This window comes from Mastigoproctus giganteus, chromosome 14 (genome assembly GCF_048544385.1).
Source record: "Mastigoproctus giganteus isolate SK-2022 chromosome 14, ASM4854438v1, whole genome shotgun sequence".
NCBI classification, from domain to species: Eukaryota; Metazoa; Arthropoda; class Arachnida; order Uropygi; family Thelyphonidae; genus Mastigoproctus; species Mastigoproctus giganteus.
Window position 1 is genome coordinate 81,321,034 of NC_143588.1, and position 22,706 is coordinate 81,343,739.

Below are 22,706 nucleotides of genomic sequence, written 5' to 3' on the forward strand. Positions count from 1 at the left end.
CTTTACTCTGAGTTATTACAAGCTTATCTAGCCTATTGCCAGCTTCAAGAAGGAAAATCGTTTGCAATTTGTTCGTTAAATTAATTTTTTACTTAATTTTGAATTAGGTTAAATTGATCTTTAATTGTGTTCAATTGATTTTTAATTATTTTTTACTGTAATGTAAGCTTTTCGATTTTTTAATTGTTTTCGTTTTAATTTCTGGAGAGTACCATACGGCAGTCTTCTATGTATCATATTGAGGTAAACTTCTGTTATTCCTTTACGAACAATGTAAGGTTTAATATAAAAAAAAAAAACATCATACTAGAATGTATTTTGAGATTTTTTTTTATTGAGCATTGAAAAATTTACAGCAAAAAATATTGTAATGGTCGATATTAACAACTAAACTGATTTTTCATCAAAATATCCTTCACGAGATTTTATCACTGCCTTACAGAGACATGGCATTCTGGCAATTAATTTTATAATGGCGTTTTTCTAACATTATTACAAGAGATCTGCAAGGTTTGCCATAAATTTGTGAAGATGGAAAAGACTTCATGGACTTGACAGTCTAGATGATTCCATGAAAGATCTACTGAGTTTAAGTCAGGCGGCTTGGGTGGCCCCACCATAATTAGCAAAATCCCCTCCTGTTGTTTAGTTGCTAGAGAGTCTTTGCACAGATTACAGCTGAGCTTTGGGTACTGTCTTGTTGAGATATTAAATTTCTTTCAGAAAATCGAAGTCCAGAGGATATTGCATTATATAAAAGAATGATTTTTTAAGCTTTCTTTTCTTAAAATTCCTTGAATTCTGATTAGCCCCAGGGGCTCACATGTGGTGAGTATGGGTTTGGCACACCCAGGGTCCTGAGCTGGATATCATCATTCTTCCCTTTCTTGGTGATTCCCTTTTACTTCTCTCTCTCTCTTCTCTCTCTCAGGGTAATTTTTTGGGGAATTTTTTTTTTTTTTTTGGCTGGTGCAGCATAAGCCTCAGGCTTCCTTGCACCATATAGCTAATAATAATAATAATAATAATAATAATAATAATAATAATAATAATGTCACAAACTGTGCACAAAAATAGGAGAAACTCTTGATCATGATGGAATGATCACGTGCTTGACTTTAGGCACTAAAAAATATATTCCCATTTTTCCTTCAGTTTATTCTTTCAAATAAACTCTATGCTTGAATCCAATAATTTCAAATTCAGATTCATCCATCCACTAGTTGAAGGAGTATTGCAGGAAAATCTAGACAGGCGCGTATTATACAGGGTGGTTATAAAATCCTTTACCGATTTTAATAACTGAAGATATAAAAATGATAGAACCATTTAGTAAAAATTATACATAAAAAAAAACTATTAAATTTAGGCCACCCGAATAATTAAATTCATCTGCCATGCTATGTCTTATCTCTGTTAATTGCGTGTGTTCTATGGTCGACTTGTCTGTTTGGTGTAAAAAAAAAAAAACCCAGTGTCTGAGGAAAAACCCTTGCTATCTACGCCGGAGACCGAACTAACTCAGCTACGGAGTGAAAAAAGCCCATTAATGTTCTTCGCGTCATTGACCGGATTCGAACCTGGGCCTTTTTCCAACTGGTGGGATAGGATGGTGACGAAACTACTGTGCTATCCACGCAGACTGTAAAAAGTATCTAAAAATTCAATTCTTAAAGTTTTATTCTTAATGCAGTTTTTAATTATCACAATTCAACATGGCCGCCAAAACACTTTATCATGGTTTGTCATTGCTGATCCAGTTTCTTTTAAATTTTTTTATTCAGCTACTTATTGACTTTTTACGGGGTACATCTTTTTTATAATGAATAGTGAACTTTCTTCTCAGAGCTGTTATTGATTTGAACTCTCTAAACCAAAGCACGCAGTTAACTTTTTTTTCAATTGTTGCCATCTGGGGTCATTCAATATCTGCAAATAAAAGAGAATTTGATAAAATATAAATAAAAAAAAAGAAAAATCTGATTTACATATATGACATTATTATATAAAAAACTTGAAAAATTGAACTTTAATATAATTTTTACTAAATGGTTCTATTATTCTATTATCTGTATAACTTTAGATATTAAAATTTTAAATCCGTGCAGGACTTTACGACCACCTTGTACTTTAGTCACAACATGGGTTGGTTAATGAGAGATCTTGTCTGACCAGTTTACTTGGGTACTATGTAGCCTTAGCAAAGGAACTGGATGCAAAAATGAAATTCTAATATCAAATACTTGGATTACAGGTAAGTTTTTGATACTGTTGCACATAAAATATTGTGCATAAATTGGAGAATTGTGGCTCTCACGACAAGTTACTGCTTTGGATAAAGGGACAGTTCGTTGGGAGAAGACTGAAAGTGGTTGTAAATTGACACTGCTCTATGTGCAATAATGTTATTAGTGGAGTCCCACAGTGTTCTGCTGAGCCCATTTTTTTTTCTGTATTTATTAATGATATTGATGAAGGTGTATCAGGCATAATGTGTGATGTGTGGACATGTGTTTTTTTTTTTTTTTTTTTTTGTTAGTTGTTGGCGCATCGGCTTCTGTGGGCATAACGCACTTCCCAAGGTTTTTGCACTACTCTGATCCAAACCCGAGGCGGGATTCGAACACGCGACCTTTGGGTTGCCAGGCAGGCAGGCACTTTTCCCACCCGGCTAGCCCGGCCAGCATTCGCTTGAACGTCAGTTCATCTCCGCCTCGTATCTCTGTGAAGAACAGTACGAATGGGCCAGATATGTGTGTGACAGAGGTTTGTGTGTATTATGTGTGTTCTGGCCACTTGGCAACCCAGAAGTATCGGTCACCTGGACAGATGATTCTGGGTACTCGTCCACACCACGGGAAGGTGGGCTAGTCCCAATACCGCTCGTGATGTCTCAATTCGAGACCCTAACCCACCTGATGTTGCCAAAAGGTGGGCCAGATTCCTCTGGGGGCTCACTCCAGAGGGGAAAAAAGGGAGAGGAGAGAGAGAGGTTCCCGCGGCGTCTTAAAAAAAAGAGAGGTTCCCATAGTGTATTAAAAAAAAAAATAAATAAATAATAATAAAACTAAAAGTGATACCCGTGGTGTATTAAAAAAAGGGGGAAGAGAGAGGGGTTCACGCGGCGTAAAAAAAAGAGGTTCCCTAGTGTATTAAAAAATAATAATAATAAAAATAATAGAGGTTCCCGTGGCGTATTAAAAAAAAACAGGCGGTACTCCTGGTGTATTAAAACAAAAAAAAGAGAGGTTCCCTGGCATATTAAAAATAAAAAAAGGGATTCCCGTGGCGTATTAAAAAAAATAGGGGGGGGGGAGGTGTTCCCGCGGCGTATTAAGAAAAAAAAAAGAGGTTCCCCCGTAGTATATTAAAAAAAATAATAATAAAAATAAGAGGGGAACCTCTCTTGGGGGGGGAAATCTCTCTCTCTATAAAATCTCTCTTCAATTTACCAAACGGATAGCAGTTTGGTGAATTGAAGGTATACTGCTGCAATATGACCTAAAAATATTAGGGAGATTCGCTGAGAAATAGTAATTGCAGTTTACCATTGACAATTGCAAGGTACTGCATATGGGTACCAGTAAGCCTAGAGTAAAGTATGAACTGTGCGGTAATACACTGATAGTAGTGGAAAATGAAAAGGAGCTGTGGTAATTGTATAGTCAGATGCGAAGTTCTCTGAGCATTGCAGACAGGCTGCCAGGACAGCTCATGGGGCTTTGTCAATGATATACAGGAATTTTGCTAGCAGAAATAAGGTGATTTTCCCATTATTAACACAATGTTCAGGCCACATCTACTTAGCCCTCATGGATAGCACAGTTGGTAAAATCGCTCTCCTCCCAGAACAGGGTGGAAAAGACCTGAGCTTGAATCCCGTCAATAACACGAGGAATATTTATGGGCATTTTTCACAACGTGGCTGAATTACTCAGTCTTTGAAGCGTGAATGGTTTTATCTCCTGGAAACTCAGTAGTATTGTCCAGCAAACAGAAAATTGACCGTAGAATACATTTACAGATGTACAGACCGTAAACACGGAGCAATTGGCCTTAGTCGCTGATGATCCAAACACCTTACAACAACAACAACAACAACAACAGGAGCTTTAGTACTGCGCCGCTCTTTGAGTACTGCGTACAGGTCTGGAGGCCTAATTTTAGGAAGGATGTAGATTTGCTTGAGCGTGTACAGAGAAGGGCAACAAGATTGGTGAGGGGAATGAAGGGATCTTCTTACCAAGAGAGACTTAAGTTCTGCAAATTGCAGCGGCTGGAGACTAGCCACCTGCGCGGTGATCTGATTAAGGTGTATAAGGCCTTGAATGGGTTGAGCAGGCTGAATTCTGATGGGATTCTTCCACTTGTTCAGATTACGAACCTAAGGGGACATATATTCAAATTGAGGAAAGACTGTTTTGGAATAGATGTGCGGAAATTTGTCTTTAGCCAGTGGGTGGTTAATTACTTGAACAAACTTCCATCTGTCGTTATGGAAGTTGATAGGTTAAATAAATTTAGAGGAACTGGGCAAATATTTAGAGGGAATGGTTGTGTGATTCTTTTTTTTTTTTTGGCTGATGCTACATAAGCTCATACTTGCTTTCTTGCATCACATGCCCCGATTACTATTAACCGGCCCAGACATGTTATATAATGTTAATTTTTTTTCTTTTCATTTTTCAGCCATACTGAGCTCAGATCTTTTATTTCGTTGAAATAGGCAGATATGCCACAGCATATTCTTATATATACGAAGGGAATTGTATATTAATTTGTTTTGGAAATCTATTTCAGTTTATAATTATACTAATATGAATGGCATTACTGTAGTCTCCCCGCGACACTTGTTTCAGCCAGGGTATTCAAAAATACTTTTGTTTAGTTCCTTTTCATATAAAATTACTTTTGTATGAAGTTTTCTGAGCAATGCAGACAGGCTGTCACGGCAGGTTATGGGGTTTGTCAATGATATATAGGAATTTTGCTAGCAGGGATAAGGAGGTGATTATTCCCTTGTATAAGGCAATGGTCAGACCACACCTAGAGTACTGTATACAGGCCTGGAGGCCTCATTTCAAGAAGGATGTAGAGCTGCTGGAACGAGTACAGAGAAGGGCAACCAGAGTAGTGAATGGAACAAAGGGGTGCTCTTACGAAGAATGGCTTAAGTTTTGCAAATTACAGTGTCTGGAGACTAGGCACCTGCGCGTTGACCTGATTGAGGTGTATAAGGCCTTGAATGGGTTGAGCACGCTGTATTCTGATGGAATTCTTGCACTTGTTCAGATTAGGGACCTAACGGGCATGAATTCTAATTAAGAAAAGCCAGATGTAGAATAGATGTGTAGAAATTTGCCTTCAGCCAGCGGATGGTTAATTGCTGGAAGAAACTTCCATCTGTCGTTGTGGAAGTTTATAGGTTAAAGAAATTTAAGGAGGAACTGGACAAACATTTAGAGGGAATGGTTGTGTGATTTTTTTTTTTTTTTTTTTTTTTTGGCTGATGCTGCCTAAGCTCATACGCTTGCTTTTTTGCATCACATGCCACTAATACTACTACTTTCTTTATCATTATCTTTATATTGATGCCAAGATGTTAAAACTAAATAAAGGAAATGTATTACTGTACTTTTAGAATATTAGACATGTGTTCTTTTTCTTTTGATTATGTATTTTAGAGTTCCGTTGGCATTTATAGAATAATGAATATTTTGGATGCAATTGCGTCTTCCAGAATCATAGAGGGCACAGAGTAGTAAGAATATTACTGCTAATAACTAGAGGGAGCAAGTTGCTATGAGTGTATCTTGTTTGGTACTCGTTTAGGGTATAGGTGGTCAATTTTTAACTTTGAAAATCTCTTATATAGTCAGTAATTTATTAGCATTCACAGCTGAAAATCTAAGGGATTGCTCTCTTGCCCTGATTAAACTGAGCTCAGAAATAATTGTTAACATTATTTAAACCGAAGTTAAATACAAGCTATTTAATGCGTGGTTGTCGGCATTGGATTCATGGTTACCTCTATCACTGCTCATACCGAGGAAGTTTAATAAATGGATCTTGTAATATAGCGTCGAAACGGTTAAACAACTTTCTAGTTGTCAAGTCCAGCCAGAAATTTCAATATGCTTTACATTCGTTTGTTCGATTATACAATATATCATCATATCGCGGGAATTCCCATGCTAACAGGATATTCATGCCAGTTGATGAGTTTATTAGAGCAAAGGATAAGGAATTAAATAAAACTGGAGAAAGCATTGATTTGAGGTAATTTGGGCGATTTTTAGCTGAAAATGAAAGTGCTAGGATGACTAGAGTTTATGAAACTTGTATTTCATCTGAGTCAGTGAAATAACTTGTTATATTGTTGCAAGCTTTCAAGCGGATGTTAAATTTGAGAGATTAAATTAAGAATAGTAGACAGTTGAATGGTTTTTACCATCCTTGTGCAGGTTGGCTATACTGAGGGCCGGCTCTAGGCTTAAGCACAAGAGGCATTGACCTAGGTACAACAACGTCGTAAAAAAAAAAAGTAATAGTATTAAAGAGGACCAGAGAGTCGAAGCGTTGGTGGTACGAGCAGTGCCCCCCCCCCAAAGCCGTATTGCAAGGGGCGTCGTTTTTAGCATTTTTTGTTTTTGGTTTGCCTATTTAATTTTTAGTACCAGGTATTTTTACTTTTTTGCACCAAACTCCATTTTATCACGCTACAACTGTGAACCAGTCTGGGGCATTCAATAAACTAGAAAAATTAAATAACCGAAATTAGATATCTTTACTGTTCATATTCGAATGAAGAAATGTCACCCGCAAAAATTCTCCAATTCATTTGTGATCAGCAATTAACATCTTCCTTACCAAACCTATTCATTGCTATCCGCATTTTCCTAACATTGCTCGTCGCTGTGGTTAGTGGGGAAAGGAGTTTTTCGAAACTGAAATTTATTAAAACTCATTTGAGAATGACTATGAGTCAGGAAGAGTGCCTCCATAGCTGAGTGGTCAGGAGCGGGAGTGCAGTAGCACATGCTCTTTGAGTTAGACTGGGGTTCAAGCCCCTGACTGCTGAATACGGTCGATCTGCCAACCCGCACTGGACCAGCATGGCAGATTATGGTCCATTTCCTTCAGCATGAATTGTTGAGGAGGCTTCCATCCTGCAGTGGATTGATAGTGGCTGCACTTTACCTTTATGAGTCAGTAAAGATTCTACGGTTTAACAATATTATCGATTGAACGAGATATTTTAAAAGAACTTGATATGGAAGAATTGATAACAAATTTTGCGACAGTAAAAGCGAGAAAAGTTTTAATTTAGTTAAAAAATTGTTTTTTGCTACGATTTTCAATAATTATTCTTAGATTTTTTTTCCTTTGTTTTTGCAAAATTATTACATTTATTATTATTATACACCTATACACCTATTTTATAAGTATAATTTTAAATATTTTATTCAGGAATTTGTTTGTTTAGTTTTCAAATAATTTATTGTTGTTGTATACCTTTTGTAAATTTAATTTTATGTAAGATTTTTTAAATATGTTCTATTACGACATACCCCTTTTGTAAAATTTATAAAGCTTAAAAATTTAAAATAAAAAAAATGATCAGGCACTGAAAACCAAACTGGCCTAGGGGCACTACATACCTTCGAGCCGGCCCTGGCTATACTGATGGCATGTCGGAGATTGCGTACACTGACATGCCAGCAGAGAAAACTGGTTGATGGAAGGCATTTATATTTAGGTAGGCAAGATTATATAAAAATCACCCTGTACATCAGAGTGATTTTTTATTCATCGCTGTATTAAACTTAAGAACATAACATAAAATATTCTTTAGAAACAGAAATCAACACTTGAACTCTATTTGGAAAATTCATGCCATAACATATTCAGTATGTTCTATGCATTTAAAAGTAATGTCTTAAGGGTAACTATAGTGTTTTCAGACAGTTTTTAAATATTGCACAGTGGGACCATCTGAAGATGTTACAACAGCAAATTCTAAATGGGAAGTATTCAGGGAAGTAATTGTAGAAGCTACTACGCTTTTTATACCAACTAAGAAATGTTTTTCCAGGCATTGACCTAAATGGATGTCAGGTCAACTCATGAGACTTGTGCCAGAGTAGAAAATGCATGGATGTATATAAATTATCAGGTGATACAGAAGCTTATTGTAGATATAAATTGTTCTGTAATCAAGTCACAACTGAGGTGAAGAAAATGCGTGGATGTATATAAAAGAAAATGCATGGATGTATATGGGAGATCAAAATTCAGAGTAAGAGTGTGCTATAGGCCTAATGACTCTGATGAGTATAATAAGAAACTGAACAGGGAAATAGTGGGCCAGTAAATCAGAGAGTCTGATAATGGGAGATTTTAATTTCCCAGATATTGACTGGAATTTGTGGTCACTCACACACTAGCAAGGCTTTTGTGGATTTATTGGATGATTGTTTTCTACATCAGCATGTTCGGGAGGCAACTAGAGGGAGTAATACTCTTGATTTGATTATCAATAGTGATTCTTCATACATTAAGAATCTGCAGATAAAGGAACCACTAGGTGGCAGTGATCACAGTGTGCTGAAGAGGGATTTACTCAAAGAGGTAACTACCATCAGGGGTAAAGGGAAGGGTTATTGCTTTCGTAAAGGCGACTGCGATGGTCTGAGACAGTATCTAAATTCTATAAAGTGGGACCAACTGAAGATGTTACCAACAGCAAATTCAAAATGGGAAGCATTCAAAGAACTTATCTTGGAAGCTGCTAGGCTTTACATACCAACTGAGAAATATTGTTCAAGGGTTAGACCTAAATGGATGTCAGATGAACTAATGAGACATGGCAGAGAAGAAAAATGCATGGGATACATATAAATTAACATGTGACACAGAAGCCTATGATAGATATGTTGATCTGTAACCAAGTTACAAAGGTTAGGCAGGCGAAGGCAGATTACAAGAAATCTTTGGCAAGGGATGCAAAGAAAAACAGCAAAGAGTTCTTTACTTATGTAAACTGGCGACTCCGTAGCCAGGTGGGAAGGAGCAGCAGTGCGTAGCACAGACTTCTTGATTAGACCGGGGTTCAAGCCCGTCACCACCAAATACGGAGGATGCGGAAAGGTCAGAGAATGACCATCGCATATCCTGGAGCAATATGGCCTTAGTTGCTAATGCTCCTAAAAACCAAATAACAAACAAACAAACAAACTTATGTAAACTCTAGAAGGAAGGGGATGAATCAGATTGGTCCACTTGATATCGATAGTTCAACTGTTGATGATTCTGCTCAGGTAGCTAACAAACTAAATGAATATTTTGCATCGACATTCACACATGAGGAGTTATTCAGCAAGGGGAATGCCAGAGGTGTATTCAACTCTGGCAGTAAGCTAGATAATCTTATAATAACAGAGTAAAGTGGAGAAGAAATTGTTGAAGATAAACACAAGAAAGGCACCTGGGGTGGATGGGATCTATCTAGTTATATTAAAGGAGGCAGCAAAGGAAGCAAGCAAACCCTTAGCCATAATTATGAGAGCTTCCTTGGACTCAGGGGAGGTACCCATAGACTCGAAATGTGCAAATGTGACCCCAATTCACAAAGGAGGATCAAAGGCTGACACAAGTAATTATAGACCTGTGAGCTTAACTTCTGTTCCAGGAAAATTAATGGAGGCACTGGTTAAAGAAGCACTGCAAGGTCATCTAGAGAAGACTTCAGTTATAGCTCGGACGCAGCATGGTTTTGTTAAGGGAAAGTCTTGCCTGACCAATTTGATTGGATACTATGATGCAGCCACAAAATAACTGGATGCAGGGAATAACTTTGATATTATATACTTGGATCTTAGAAAGGCTTTTAATACTATTGCACATGTAAGACTGCTGCACAAATTGGAGCATTATGGCATTGGAGGCAAATTGCTGCTATGGAAACCTGGACTCTAACATCAGCCACTACAAAAAAGCTCCAGTCCTTCGAAATGTGGCTCTACCGAAGAATGCTGAAAATCCCGTGGACAGCCAAGATAACCAACGTACAGGTCCTGCAGGACATGCACACGGAACGGGACCTGCTCAAAACCATCATCAGCAGAAAATGCAAATACCTAGGTCACATCGCTAGGAACCAACAAAAATATCACCTACTACCACTCATCCTGGAGGGAAAGATCGAAGGCAAGAAACGCCCAGGCAAACCGAAAATGGCATGGCTAGATAACATCAACACCTGGCTTCACATGACAACAGCACAAATTCTACACGCAACGCTAGACAGAGAACAATATCAAAACGAAGTCGCAAACGCCATTCGGCAGCATTGAAGAAGAAGGATAAAGGGGTAGTTGAGGGGCAGAAGACAGAGAGTGGTAATCAATGGACACTGCCCATCATGGACTAATGTTATTAGTGGAGTCCCTCAGGGTTCAATATTGGGTCCATTATTGTTTTCTGTATTTATAAATAATATTGATGATGGTATATCAAGCTTAATGACCAAGTTTTCAGACGATACAAAGTTGGCAGGGTTGTTAAGGACACTACTGACGCTATGCTGCTGCAATAGGATCTGGAAAGGTTGAGCAGATGGGCTGAGAGGTGGCAAATGAAGTTTAACATTGACAAATGTAAAGTACTACATATGGGAAACAGCAACCCCAGAGCAACGTATCAACTCCGTGGTACTACACTGACAGTGGTGGAGAATGAAAAAGACCTGGGGTAATTGTGCAGGCAGATACGAAGCTTCTGAGCAGTGCAGACCGGCTGCAAGAGTAGCTCGTGGTGTCTTGTCAATGATATACAGGAATTTTTCTAGCAGGGATAAGGAGGTGATTATTCATTTGTATAAGGCAATGGTCAGGCCACACCTTGAGTACTGTATACAAGTCTGGAGACCTCATTTCAAGAAGGATGTAGAGCTGCTGGAATGAGTACAAAGAAGGGCAACAAGATTAGTGAATGGAACAAAGGGTAGCTCTTACGAAGAAAGGCTTAATTTTTGCAAATTACAGTGTCTGGAGACTAGGCACCGGTGAGGTGATCTGATAGAGGTGTATAAAGCCTTGCCGACCGGGCTAGCCGAGTGGGTAAAGTACCTGCCTGGCAACCCAAAGGTCGCGGGTTCGATTCCCGCCTCGGGCTTGGATCAAAGTACTGCAAAAACCTTGGGAGGTGCAATATGGCCACAGTAGCCGATGCGCCAACAACTACCAAAAAAAAAAAAAAAAAAAATATAAAGCCTTGAATGGTTTGAGCATGCTCAATGCTGATGGGATTCTTCCTCTTGCTGAGGATAATCACCTGAGAGGGCATTAATTCAAATTGAGGAAAGACAGATGTTGGATAGATGTGCGGAAATTTGCCTTTAGCCAGCGGGTAGTTGGTTGGTGGAACAGACTTCCATCCCTTGTTGTGGAAGTTGATAGCCTAAATAAATTTAAGGCTCAGCTGGACAGATATTTCGAATGAATGGAGGGGTGAAATGGAAGTTTTTTTTTTTTTGGCTGATGCTGCATAAGCTTGCTTCTTGCATCATATGCCTCTACTAATGCTAATAAATTATCAGGTGATACAGAAGCTTATTGTAGATATAAATTGTTCTGTAATCAAGTCACAACTGAGGCTAGGCAAGCTAAGGCAGATTTTGAGAAGTCTGTGGCAAAGAAATGCAGAAAAGGCATTTATTTAACAGTAGAAGAAAGGTGTTGAATCACATAAGCTCAAAATCACATGCTGCATAAGCTCATACACTTGCTTTCTTGCATCACATGTCACTACTACTACTACATTGATCTGCTGGATGTCAGTAGTTTAACTGTTGATTATGCTGCTCAGGTTGCTGACAAACTGAATAGGTATTTTTCATCTACATCCACACTTGAGGAGTTAGGCGCCTCCGTAGCCAGGTGGGAAGGAGCAGCAGTGCGTAGCACACGCTTCTTGATTAGACCGGGGTTCGAGCCCGTCACCACCAAATACAGAGGATGCGGAAAGGTCAGGGAATGACCACCGCATATCCCGGAATAATATGGCCTTAGTTGCTAATGCTCCTAAAAACCAAATAACAACAACAACAACTTGAGGAGTTCTTTATGGAGAGAGAGAAGTGTCAGAAGTGCATCAAAATATAACAGGGAGCTAAATAATTTTGTGATAACTGAGGAAAGTGGAAGAAAAATTGTTTAAGCTTAATATAAAAGGCATCTGGGGTGATTGGGCACTATCAATTATGTTTAAGCAAGGCAGAAAAGTGGGTAAGCAACCCCTTAGCCATAATTATGAGCATGTCTGGATTCAGGGGAGGTCCTTTGGACTGGAGGTGTGCCAACATATCCCCAATTCACAAAGGGGGATCAAAAGGTAATATGAGTAATTACAGACTTGTTAGCTTAACTCTGTTCCAGGGAAAATAATGAAGTCTCTGGTTAAAGAAGTAAAGCAGGACCATTCGGACAGGAATGCAATTATACTGTAGTCACAGCATGGATTTGTTAAGGGGCAATCTTTTGTGTGACCAATCTGATTGGACACTGTGATACAGTAACAGAGGAACTGGATGCTAAAAATAACTTTGATATCATATACTTGTGTTTTCAAGAAAGCTTTTGATACTGGTGCACATAAAAGACTGCTTTACAAATTGGAGTAGTTTGGCATTAAGGGCAAGTTACTGCTCCGTATAAAGGGATGGCTGAATGGGAGAAGACAGAGAGAGTAGTTATCAATGGACATTGCTCTTTGTGGACTAATATTATTAGTGGTGTACCCTAGGGTTCAGTGCCGGGCTAGCTGTTTTTCTATATTTATTATTAATGATGAAGATATATCAGGCTTATTCTCCAAGTTTGTGACTGTGCACATGAGGGGAACATATGTTCAAATTGAGGAAGGTGGTTGCAGAATGGATGTGCAGACATCTGCCTTCAGCCAGAGGGTGGTTGATTGTTGGAACAAACTTCCATCTGTTGTGGAATTGGGCAGGTTGAATAAAATAAAGGGAGAAGAAGACAAATTATTGGATGAGAGGACTGATGTGGTGTTTTTTTTTTTTTTTTTGCCTGATGGTGTATAATCTTGCTTTCTTGCATCATATGCCCCTACTACTAACAGTAATGTGTCATAGGTTCAGTTGTGAAATTGCAAAACATGTACCCTTTCTGCCAACAAAAAATTTCATCTTCGTTCACTTTCTTCGCTGCTGGAATAGTTCATGGATTCTTTTAAAACACACAGTCTTTGAAATAACTCCAGTGGTAAACATTGCATGGCTTTAAATCAGGTGTCATCGGAGGCTACACCAATCTTTTTGCTATGCACCTCACAATAGTGGTTAGAATGTGGTTAAAAATTTCATTCTTGAACCACAAGAACAACTCCTGCAGTATAGGTGCCTCACACCATCCTGTTGACACCAGTTTTCAAAAAGAATAATGATGATATCCAGCTCAGGACCCTGAGTGTGCCAAGCCCATACTCACCAGATGTGAGCCTCTGGTGTTATATAAGTCACATCTAAGGTTAGTAATGTGCCATTGTAGTATACAGTATAAAGCCTACATGTATTTTAAATATAATACATGTAGGCTTTATGTTTCTATTCATCTTTATTGCCTATAGCAACAAAGATGAATCAAATAAAAATCAAAGATGAATCAAATTTGTCTTTGGTGTTAACCAATTTCATCTAGTAGAGGATTTAGCTCCTGACAGTTGGTTTATGACACAGTTGGTGACTGTGTCATAAACCAATACTGTAGAATCTCAGAAGTAGGTATTGCTCTACAATATAGTAGTTTTTCCACTTGTAATTCATTCGGAGAGTACTAAGTTCATTCCCATCACTGGCTGGAGGAATTTCTGAAGTCTTCTTCTCTAGTTGCTTCTTTAACTGGAACTAATAAGTTCCACCTAGTATCTTTAAGCCACAAACCCATTGTCTGCTTTGTTTTCTGACATCTTTGAACATTGTTCCAAACAACACTTAAAATCAGAATTAACTAATTGTGCACTTCATACTCCATATAGATTACAGCAATTTCTTTTAACTTCTGTTACTTTTTATTGCATTTACATCTCTGTTTGAAATCACTCATATATGGAAGAATTACTTTTAAAAAGGTGAAACGTTGCAAATAAAAACTTGAGTACAATGTCACGAAAAACTAAGAAGATTCACCACAGTTTCATTTTGTTTTGAATGTAGAAATGTCTCGCCTGGACTCAGCTCTGCTCAGAAACCAACTTATTGGCAAAAACTCTGATTAAATTAAGAATTTTCATCACAATACAATACAATTTTGAACTGCCATTTATAGTGTTTCTCTAAATCTCAAAGATATTATTTCCACTTTGACTTCCAGTAATAATTTAAAAAAAAAAATAAAAAAGCAGGTCTTTTTTACAAGCTCTTATGCCTTTAAGCTTTATCTATTTGAAGTACTAATATTGTAGTAATGGCAAATGATGCAAGAAAGCAAGCTTATATAGCATCAGCAAAAAAAAAAAAAAAAACCTACACAGTTCACCAATCCATACCCTCCAAGAATTTGTCTAGTTCTTCCTTAAATTTGTTCAACCAATCCACTTCAACAACAATAGATGGAAGCCTGTTCCACCAATCAACCACCTTCTGGCTGAAGGCAAACGTCTGCATATCTGTTCTGCAACCATCCTTCCTCAACTTGAATTTATGCTCCCTCAAGTGTAGTCTCGGCAAGTGGAAGAATGCTGTTAATATTCAGCTTACTCAATCCATTCAAGGCTTTAAACATCACAATCGGATATCCTGGCAAGTGCCTAGTCTCGAGATGCTACAATTTGCAGAACTGAAGCCTTTCTAGGTAAGAGCACCTTTTTTGTTTTCCTCACTCACCTGTCTGGTTGCCATTCTCTGCACCCATTACAGCAAAGATTCTTCCTAAAGTGAAGCCTCCAGACCCTATACACAGTACTCAAGATGTGGCCTAACCATATCCTTATACAAAGGGATAAACACCTCCTTATCCGGCGCCTCCGTAGCCAGGTGGGCAGGAGCAGCGGTGCATAGCACACGCTTCTTCATTAGACCGGGGTTCGAACCCATGACCACCAAATACGGAGAATGCGGAAAGATCAGGGAATGACCACCACATTTTCCCAGAGCAATATGGCCTTAGTTGCTAATGCTATTGAAAACCAAATAACAACAACAAATAATAACAACCTCTTTATCCCTGCAAGCAAAGTTTCTGTATATCATTGAGAAAACCCCATAAGCCATTCTAGCAGCATTTCACTGCTCAGAAAATTTCATATTTGACTGTAGAGTAACCCTCAGGTCTTTTTTGTTTTCCATTACCCTGAGTGTAGTACCACATAGTTGATAAGTTATTCTTCGGCTACTGCGGGCGCCTCTGTAGCCAGGTGGGAAGGAGCAGCAGTGCGCAGCACACGCTTCTTGATTAGACCGGGGTTCGAGCCCGTCACCACCAAATACGGAGGATGCGGAAAGTTCAGGGAATGACCACCGCATATTCCCGGAGCAATATGGCCTTAGTTGCTAATGCACCTAAAAACCAAATAACATAACCAAAAATAACATTGGGCTACTGCTACCCATAAGCAGTACGGTGCAGTCAAATATGAAATACCCATTAACCCAATTTTGCTAGATCTTGTTGCAGTAGCTCACCCTGATGACTGTCGTTAACCTCCCTGCCAATCTTTGTATCATCTGCAAACTTAGCATTAGTAGAGTACGATGCAAGACATCACATTAGATGTGCTGTAGTTTGGAAGTGGATAGTTTGAATAAATTCAAGGAAGAACTAGACAAACTATTGGAAATCAAGCCTGATATATTTTCATCAATGTAGTAGTAGTATTAGTGGCATTTGATGCAAGAAAGCAAGTGTATGAGCTTATGCAGCATCAGCCAAAAAAAAAATTCACACAACCATTCCCTCTAAATGTTTGTCCAGATCCTCTTTAAATTTCTTTAACCTATCAACTTCCACAACAACAGATGGAAGTTTTTTCCAGCAATTAACCACCCGCTGGCTAAAGGCAAATTTCCACACATATTCTACATCTGTCTTTCCTTAATTTGAATTTATGCCCCCTTAGGTTCGTAATCTGAACAAGTGGAAGAATCCCTTCAGAATTCAGCGTGAAAAACCCATTCAAGGCCTTATACACCTCAATCAGATCACCACACAGGTGCCTAGTCTCCAGCCATTTCAATTTGCAGAACTTAATCCTCTCTTGGTAAGAGGATCCCTTCATTCCCCTCACCAATCTTGTTGCCCTTCTCTGTACCCGCTCAAGCAAATCTACATTCATTCTTAAAATGAGGCCTTCAGACCTGTATGCAGTACTCAAGGCATGGCCTGACCATTGCCTTATACAGAGGGACAATCAACCCCTTTTCCCTGCTAGCAAAATTTCTATATATCATTGACAAAACCCCATGACCTTCCCTGGCAGCCTGTCTGCATTGCTCAGAAAACTTCATATCTGACTGCACAATTACTCCTAGGTGTTTTTTATTTTCTACCACCTTAAGTGTAGTTCCACACAGTTGGTACGTTTCTCTGGGGTTACTTCTACCCATGTGCAGTACTTTGCATTTGTCAAGGTTAAACTTCAGTTGCCACTTCTCAGCCCATCTGCCCAAATTTTCTAGATCCTGTTGCAGTAGCACACTGCCATTACTGTCATTAACAACCCTGCAAACCTTTGTATCATCTGCAAACTTCGACACTAAGCCTAATCCTTCATCAATATCATTGATAAATATACAAAACAACAGTGGACCCAACACCGAACCCTGCGGGACTCCACTAATAACATTAGTCCACGAAGAGCAGCACCCATTGATTACCACCCTCTGTCTTCTCCCACTCAACTATCCTTTTATCCATTGTAGCAATTTACCCTTAATACCATTCTGCTCCAATTTGTACAGTAGTCTTCCATGCACAACAGTGTCAAAAGCTTTCCCGAAATCCAAGTATATGATATCAAAATCATTTTTTGCATCCAGTTCCTTTGTAACCACATCATAATATCCTATCAAATTTGTCAGACAAGACTTTCCCTTAACAAACCCATGCTGTGTCTGAATTATTGCTGCAGTCTTGTCTAGATGATCCTGCAATGCATCTAACCAGTGACTCCATTATTTTACCCAGAACAGAAGTTAAACTAACTGCTCTGTAATTACTCGTGTCACCCTTCAATCCCCCTTTGTGATTTGGGGATCTCCTTAATTGCTTAATGGGCTTGCTTAATGGGCCTTAATTGCTTAAAGGGTTTGCTTAATTGCTTTGACGCCTCCTTTAATATAACTGGATAGATCCCATCCACCCCAGATTTGCACATCTCCAGTTCGTGGGGACCTCCCCTGAGTCCAAGGATGCTCTCATAATTATGGCTAAGGGTTTGCTTAATTGCTTTGACGCCTCCTTTAATATAACTGGATAGATCCTATCCACCCCAGGTGCTTTTCTTATGTTTAACTTCAACAATTTCTCCTCCACTTTGCTCTCAGTTATTACAAAATCATTAAGCACCCTGCTACAATTTGATAACCTTCTGCCATTTTCAAACCTTAATAACTCCTCATGTGTGAATGTAGATGCAAAATACTCATTCAGTTTGTTTGCTATCTGAGCAGTATCATGAACAGTCAAACCATCGATATCAAGTGCACCAATCAGATTCATCCGCTTCCTTTTAGAGTTTATATAAGTAAAGAAATCCTTGCTGTTTTTCTTAGCATCCTTTGCCAAAGATTTCTTGTAATCTGCCTTTGCCTGCCTAACCTCCTTTGTGACTTTTTTACAGACTAGCTTATATCTGCCATAAGTTTCTGTGTTGCCTGATAATTTATATGCATCCCATGCATTTTTCCTCTCTGTCATGAGTCTCATTAGTTCATTTGAATACCATTTACTAAAGCCTAAACTTTGAACAATATTTCTTAATAGGTATGAAACGTTTAGTAGCTTTCACGATTAATTCCTTGAATGCTTCCCACTTAGAATTTGCTGTTGATAACATCATCAGTTGATCCCACTGTACAGAATTTAAAAACTGTCTGAGACCACTGTACTCACCTTTATGGAAGCAAAAACCCTTTCCTTTACCCCTGATGGTAATTATATCTTTAAGTAAATTCCACATCAGTACGCTGTGACCACTGCCACCTAGTGGTTCCTTTATCTGCAAATTCTTAATACATGAACGATCACTTCTGAATACCAGGTCAAGAGTATTGCCCTCTCTGGTTGCCTCTTGAACATGCTGCTGCAGAAAACAATCATCCAATAAATCCACAAAAGTCTTACTAGTGTGCGAGTGACCAACTCACAAGTTCCAGTCAATATCTGGGAAGTTAAAATCCCCCATTATAAGTCATTCTGATTTACTAGCCAACTCTATTTCTCTTTACAACTGTTCATTGTACTCATTTGAGTCATTACACTTCACTGCTGCAGAAATTGGAGCAGTGTGGCGTTGGAGGCAAATTGCTGCTATGGATAAAGGGATGGTTGGGTGGGAGAAGACAGAGCGTGGTAATCAGTGGTCTAATGTTATTAGTAGAGTCCCTCCGGGTTCAGTGTTGGGTCCATTGTTGTTTTCTGTATTTATAAATGATATTGATGATGGTATATCAGGCTTAATATCCAAGTTTGCCAATGATACGAAGTTTGGCAGGGTTGTTAATGACACTAATGACAGTACACTGCTGCAACAGGATCTAGAAAAGTTAAGCAGATGGACTGAGAGGTGGCAAATGAAGTTTAACATTGACAAATGTAAAGTACTACGTATGGGAAGCAGTAATCCCAGAGTAACGTATCAACTCTGTGGTACCACACTGACACTGGTAGAGAATGAAAAGGACCTGGGGATAATTGTGCAGGCAGATATCAAGTTTTCTGAGCATTGCAGATGGTCTGCAAGAGTAGCTCATGGTGTCTTGTCAATGATATATAGGAATTTTTCTAGCAGGGATAAGGAGGTGATTATCCCTTTGTATATGGCAGTGGTCAGGCCACACCTCGAGTACTGTATACATGTCTGGAGGCCTCATTTTAAGAAGGATGTAGAGCTGTTTGAACAAGTACAGAGAAGGGCAACAAGATTAGTATGGAACAAAGTGTTGCTCTTACGAAGAAAGGCTTAAGTTTTGCAAATTACAGTGTCTGGAGACTAGGCACCTGTGAGGTGATGTGATTGAGGTGTATAAAGGCTTGAATGGTTTGAGCATGCTCAATGCGGATGGGATTCTTTCTCTTGCTCAGAATAATCGCCTGAGACGGCATAAATTCAAATTGAGGAAAGATGGTTGTAGGATAGATGTGCTGAAGTTTGCCTTTAGCCAGCGTGTTGTTGATTGCTGGAACAAATTTCCATCTGTCGTTGTAGAAGTTGATAGCTTAAATAGATTTAAAGCAGAATTTGACAAAATTGGAGCGAGTGGATGGGTGAAATAAGGGGGTTTTTTTTTTGGCTTGCTTTCTTGCATCATGTGCCTTTGCTAATGCTAATTAGGCCTCCAACACACTCCTACTCTTATTTTTGCTTTCGCAGTGCTTACGTTACACCAAACTGACTCAACAGTGCACTGTTCATCTGTATCAACTGGATGCACTTCTTTTGATTTTGTTTTTCTTAATTAACAGCATAACACCTCTTCCCTTCCCATCCTTTCTGTACACATTGTACTCCCCAAATTCCAATTCTGTATTCCTAATATCTGTGTGACACCACGTCTCTGATATCCCAATAATATCTGCCTTTCAAATTCTTCAAATTTATCAAATTTATTTATTATACTTCTAGCATTGGTATACATGCATGTATTCTTAGTTACCCTAACACATCTCATATACCCCACCTGTTTCACGATGATTGCCAGCAGTCCCTGAAACGCCCAGCACCCCTCTCTTCAGGCCGCTGCCTATTCTAATAGAAGTAGTGCAAGAATCACTTTCACCTCTGCCGGTGGCTACTGTTAATCTATTTGTCCTATCCCCCAAGCTAGCATTTTTCTGACCCACTTTGCACTGCCTTGATAGCATCAGCAAATATTCTTGCACCCTTTCTATTTAACTGTATCCCATCCCTGTAGAAGCAATCACTCCTGTTAACAAGCAAGAACCATGCTGAAAAAAATTCTACCCCTTAAGCTTTGCACATTCCCTTCAGGGTAGAATTGATTGACAAGGCTCTCTTCATGTACTTCCTCATATCGTGTCTGGGCAGAATTGCAGACACTTTCAAATTTAACCCTGACTCGACTTTTTTGCAACATTGACCTGTACTTGTTAAATAAATCTGCAGATCTCCTACTCTTAATTACATTGGTGCCAACGTGTACAACAATATCACCTTTTGTGCCCTTAAAAGATGATATATGCTTTACAACATCATCAACTTTTGCCTCTTGAAGACATACCCTGGTCCTATTCCATCTATCCTTTTTACACAATATATTACCCGTCTCCCTGACAATAGAGTCACCAACAATAAATAACTCCAGCGGGACCAGCGCATTATACCGTGGAGATTGCCGCCGTGTTGCCCGATGCCCAGGAGTGAGCTCTGGCTTGGAAAGCTGAGAGCTTGACGGGCCCCTCATATTAATTTCTTTGAGGGCATCTACCCTACACCTCAAGCTCTCATAGACGCCCATTAGAATGCTGAGTTGACGCCTAATTTCTAGACACTCTCTGCACCTGGCACACTCAAAGACATCCTCCTTGGCTAGATCATGTTCTGTTCCAGAGAGTTCAGCAAACATTTCACAAGTTGCACATTTTTTTAGGCTGTGATGCGTTGGAGGATCCCCCCCCCTCAGTTCTCCCCCAAGTCACACACTCCTGCCACTTTGTGTCCATTGGTTTGCTGCTCTAGTCTGGGGCATGATATTTTAAATTAATAAGATCAATAAATTTAATTAATCAATTGTCAATATCTAATAGAATCCTAAACGCAGTGATGTGTATTACACTATATAATTTTATGTTAGCGCTACCTAGCTGCCACAATTAAAAATTTTAATTCCCTACCACTCTATACAAAAACAATGGCTGCAAGATTCGAACGAAACAACGGTTTTACGTATAGTAAGTAGTAATCTACAAAAACTCTTTATCTAAATTAAAAATAAAAATAACCAGCGTAACTAGAACTATAAAACTACGTTTAAAGTACAATATAAAATGTCATTGATAATTGAAAACAAGAATGGGCCCAGCACTGAGCTCTGGGGAATTCCACTAATAACATTAGTCCATGAAGAGAAGTGATTACTCTGTCTTCTTCAACTTAACCATCCCTTTATCCATAGAAGTAACTTGCCTTAATGTCACATTTCTCCAGTTTGTAATGCAGTCTTTTAATGTGTAACAGTATCAAAAGCCTTCCTGAAATCCAAGTATATGATTTCAAAATTATTTTTTGCATCAAATTTGCATCATATCATATTTCTGTCATATTGGTTAGACAAGACCAACCGTTAGCAAATCCATGCTGTGATTGCAGTATATAATTGCATGCCTCTCCAGATGGTCCTGCATTACTTCTTTAACTAGTGATTCCATTATTTTCCTTGGAACATGCGTTAAGGTAACAGGTCAGTTGTTACCTTATTATTCACGTTGCCTTTTGTGATCTCCTTTATAAATTGGGGATACATTTGCACATTTCCAGTCCATAAAGAACTCTGTTGAAACCAGGGATGCTTTCATAATCATGGCTAAGGGTTTGCTTACCCCCTTTGCTGCCTCCCTTAATAAAATTGGATAGATTCTGTCCACTCCAGGTTCCTTTTTTTATGTCCATCTTGAATTTCTCCTCCACTTTCCTTTCAGTTATCTCACAAAGTTATTTAGCTCCTTGTTAGAATTTGACAAATTTCTGGCATCCCCATCCCTCAAGAATTCCTCATGTGTGAATATAGATGCAAAATACCTATTCAATTTGTCGGCAACCTTAGCAGGGTCATCAACAGTTAACCCATAGACATCAACTGGTCCAATGTGATTCAGTCCCTTCCTTCCTTCTGTTAATATAAGCATAAGAGTCTTTGCCAGTGATTTCTCATAATTTGCCTTAGCCTTCCTAACTCCTTTCTGACTTGATTACAGATTAATTTGTATCTACCATAGGCCTCTGTATCACCAGATAATTTGTATGCATCCCATGCACTTCTCTGCCATGTGTCTCAGTTCATCTGACATCTATTTAGGTCTGAGCATTGAACAGTATTTATCCATACGTATGAAAAGCCTAGTAACTTTTGTTTACTTTCCTGAATACTTCCCATTTAGAATTTGCTGTTGGTAACATCATCAGTTGGTCCCACTGTACAGAATTTAAAAACTGTCTGAGACCACTGTAGTTACTTGTATGAAAGCAAAGCCTTTCCCCAATACCCTTGACAGTAGTTATCTTTAATTTAATTCCACATTGATACACTGTGATCACTGCAACCCAGTGGGTCTTTTACCTGCAGATTCTTAATGTGTGAAAAATCACTGCCAATAACCAGATCAAGAATACTGCTTCCTCTTGTTGCCTCTCTAACATGCCATAGTAGAAAGCAGTCATCCTAGAAATTCACAGAAGTCTTGCTAGTGTGCGAGTGACCAACTCACAAATTCCAGTCAACCTCTGGAAAG

The 22,706-nt window shown here is 38.8% G+C and overlaps 1 protein-coding gene across 1 annotated transcript in view; it reads left to right on the forward strand.

The window, feature by feature from the left end:
• The first annotated feature begins 5,821 nt into the window (after window positions 1-5,821).
• GLS (glutaminase) overlaps window positions 5,822-22,706 on the forward strand; it is a 207,017-nt gene continuing 190,132 nt past the window's right edge. The window contains exon 1 of the mRNA XM_090388434.1: window positions 5,822-6,279. Coding sequence (XP_090244560.1) covers window positions 5,996-6,279 — 284 coding nt within the window. The 5' untranslated portion in view covers window positions 5,822-5,995. The remainder of the gene's footprint in view (window positions 6,280-22,706) is intronic.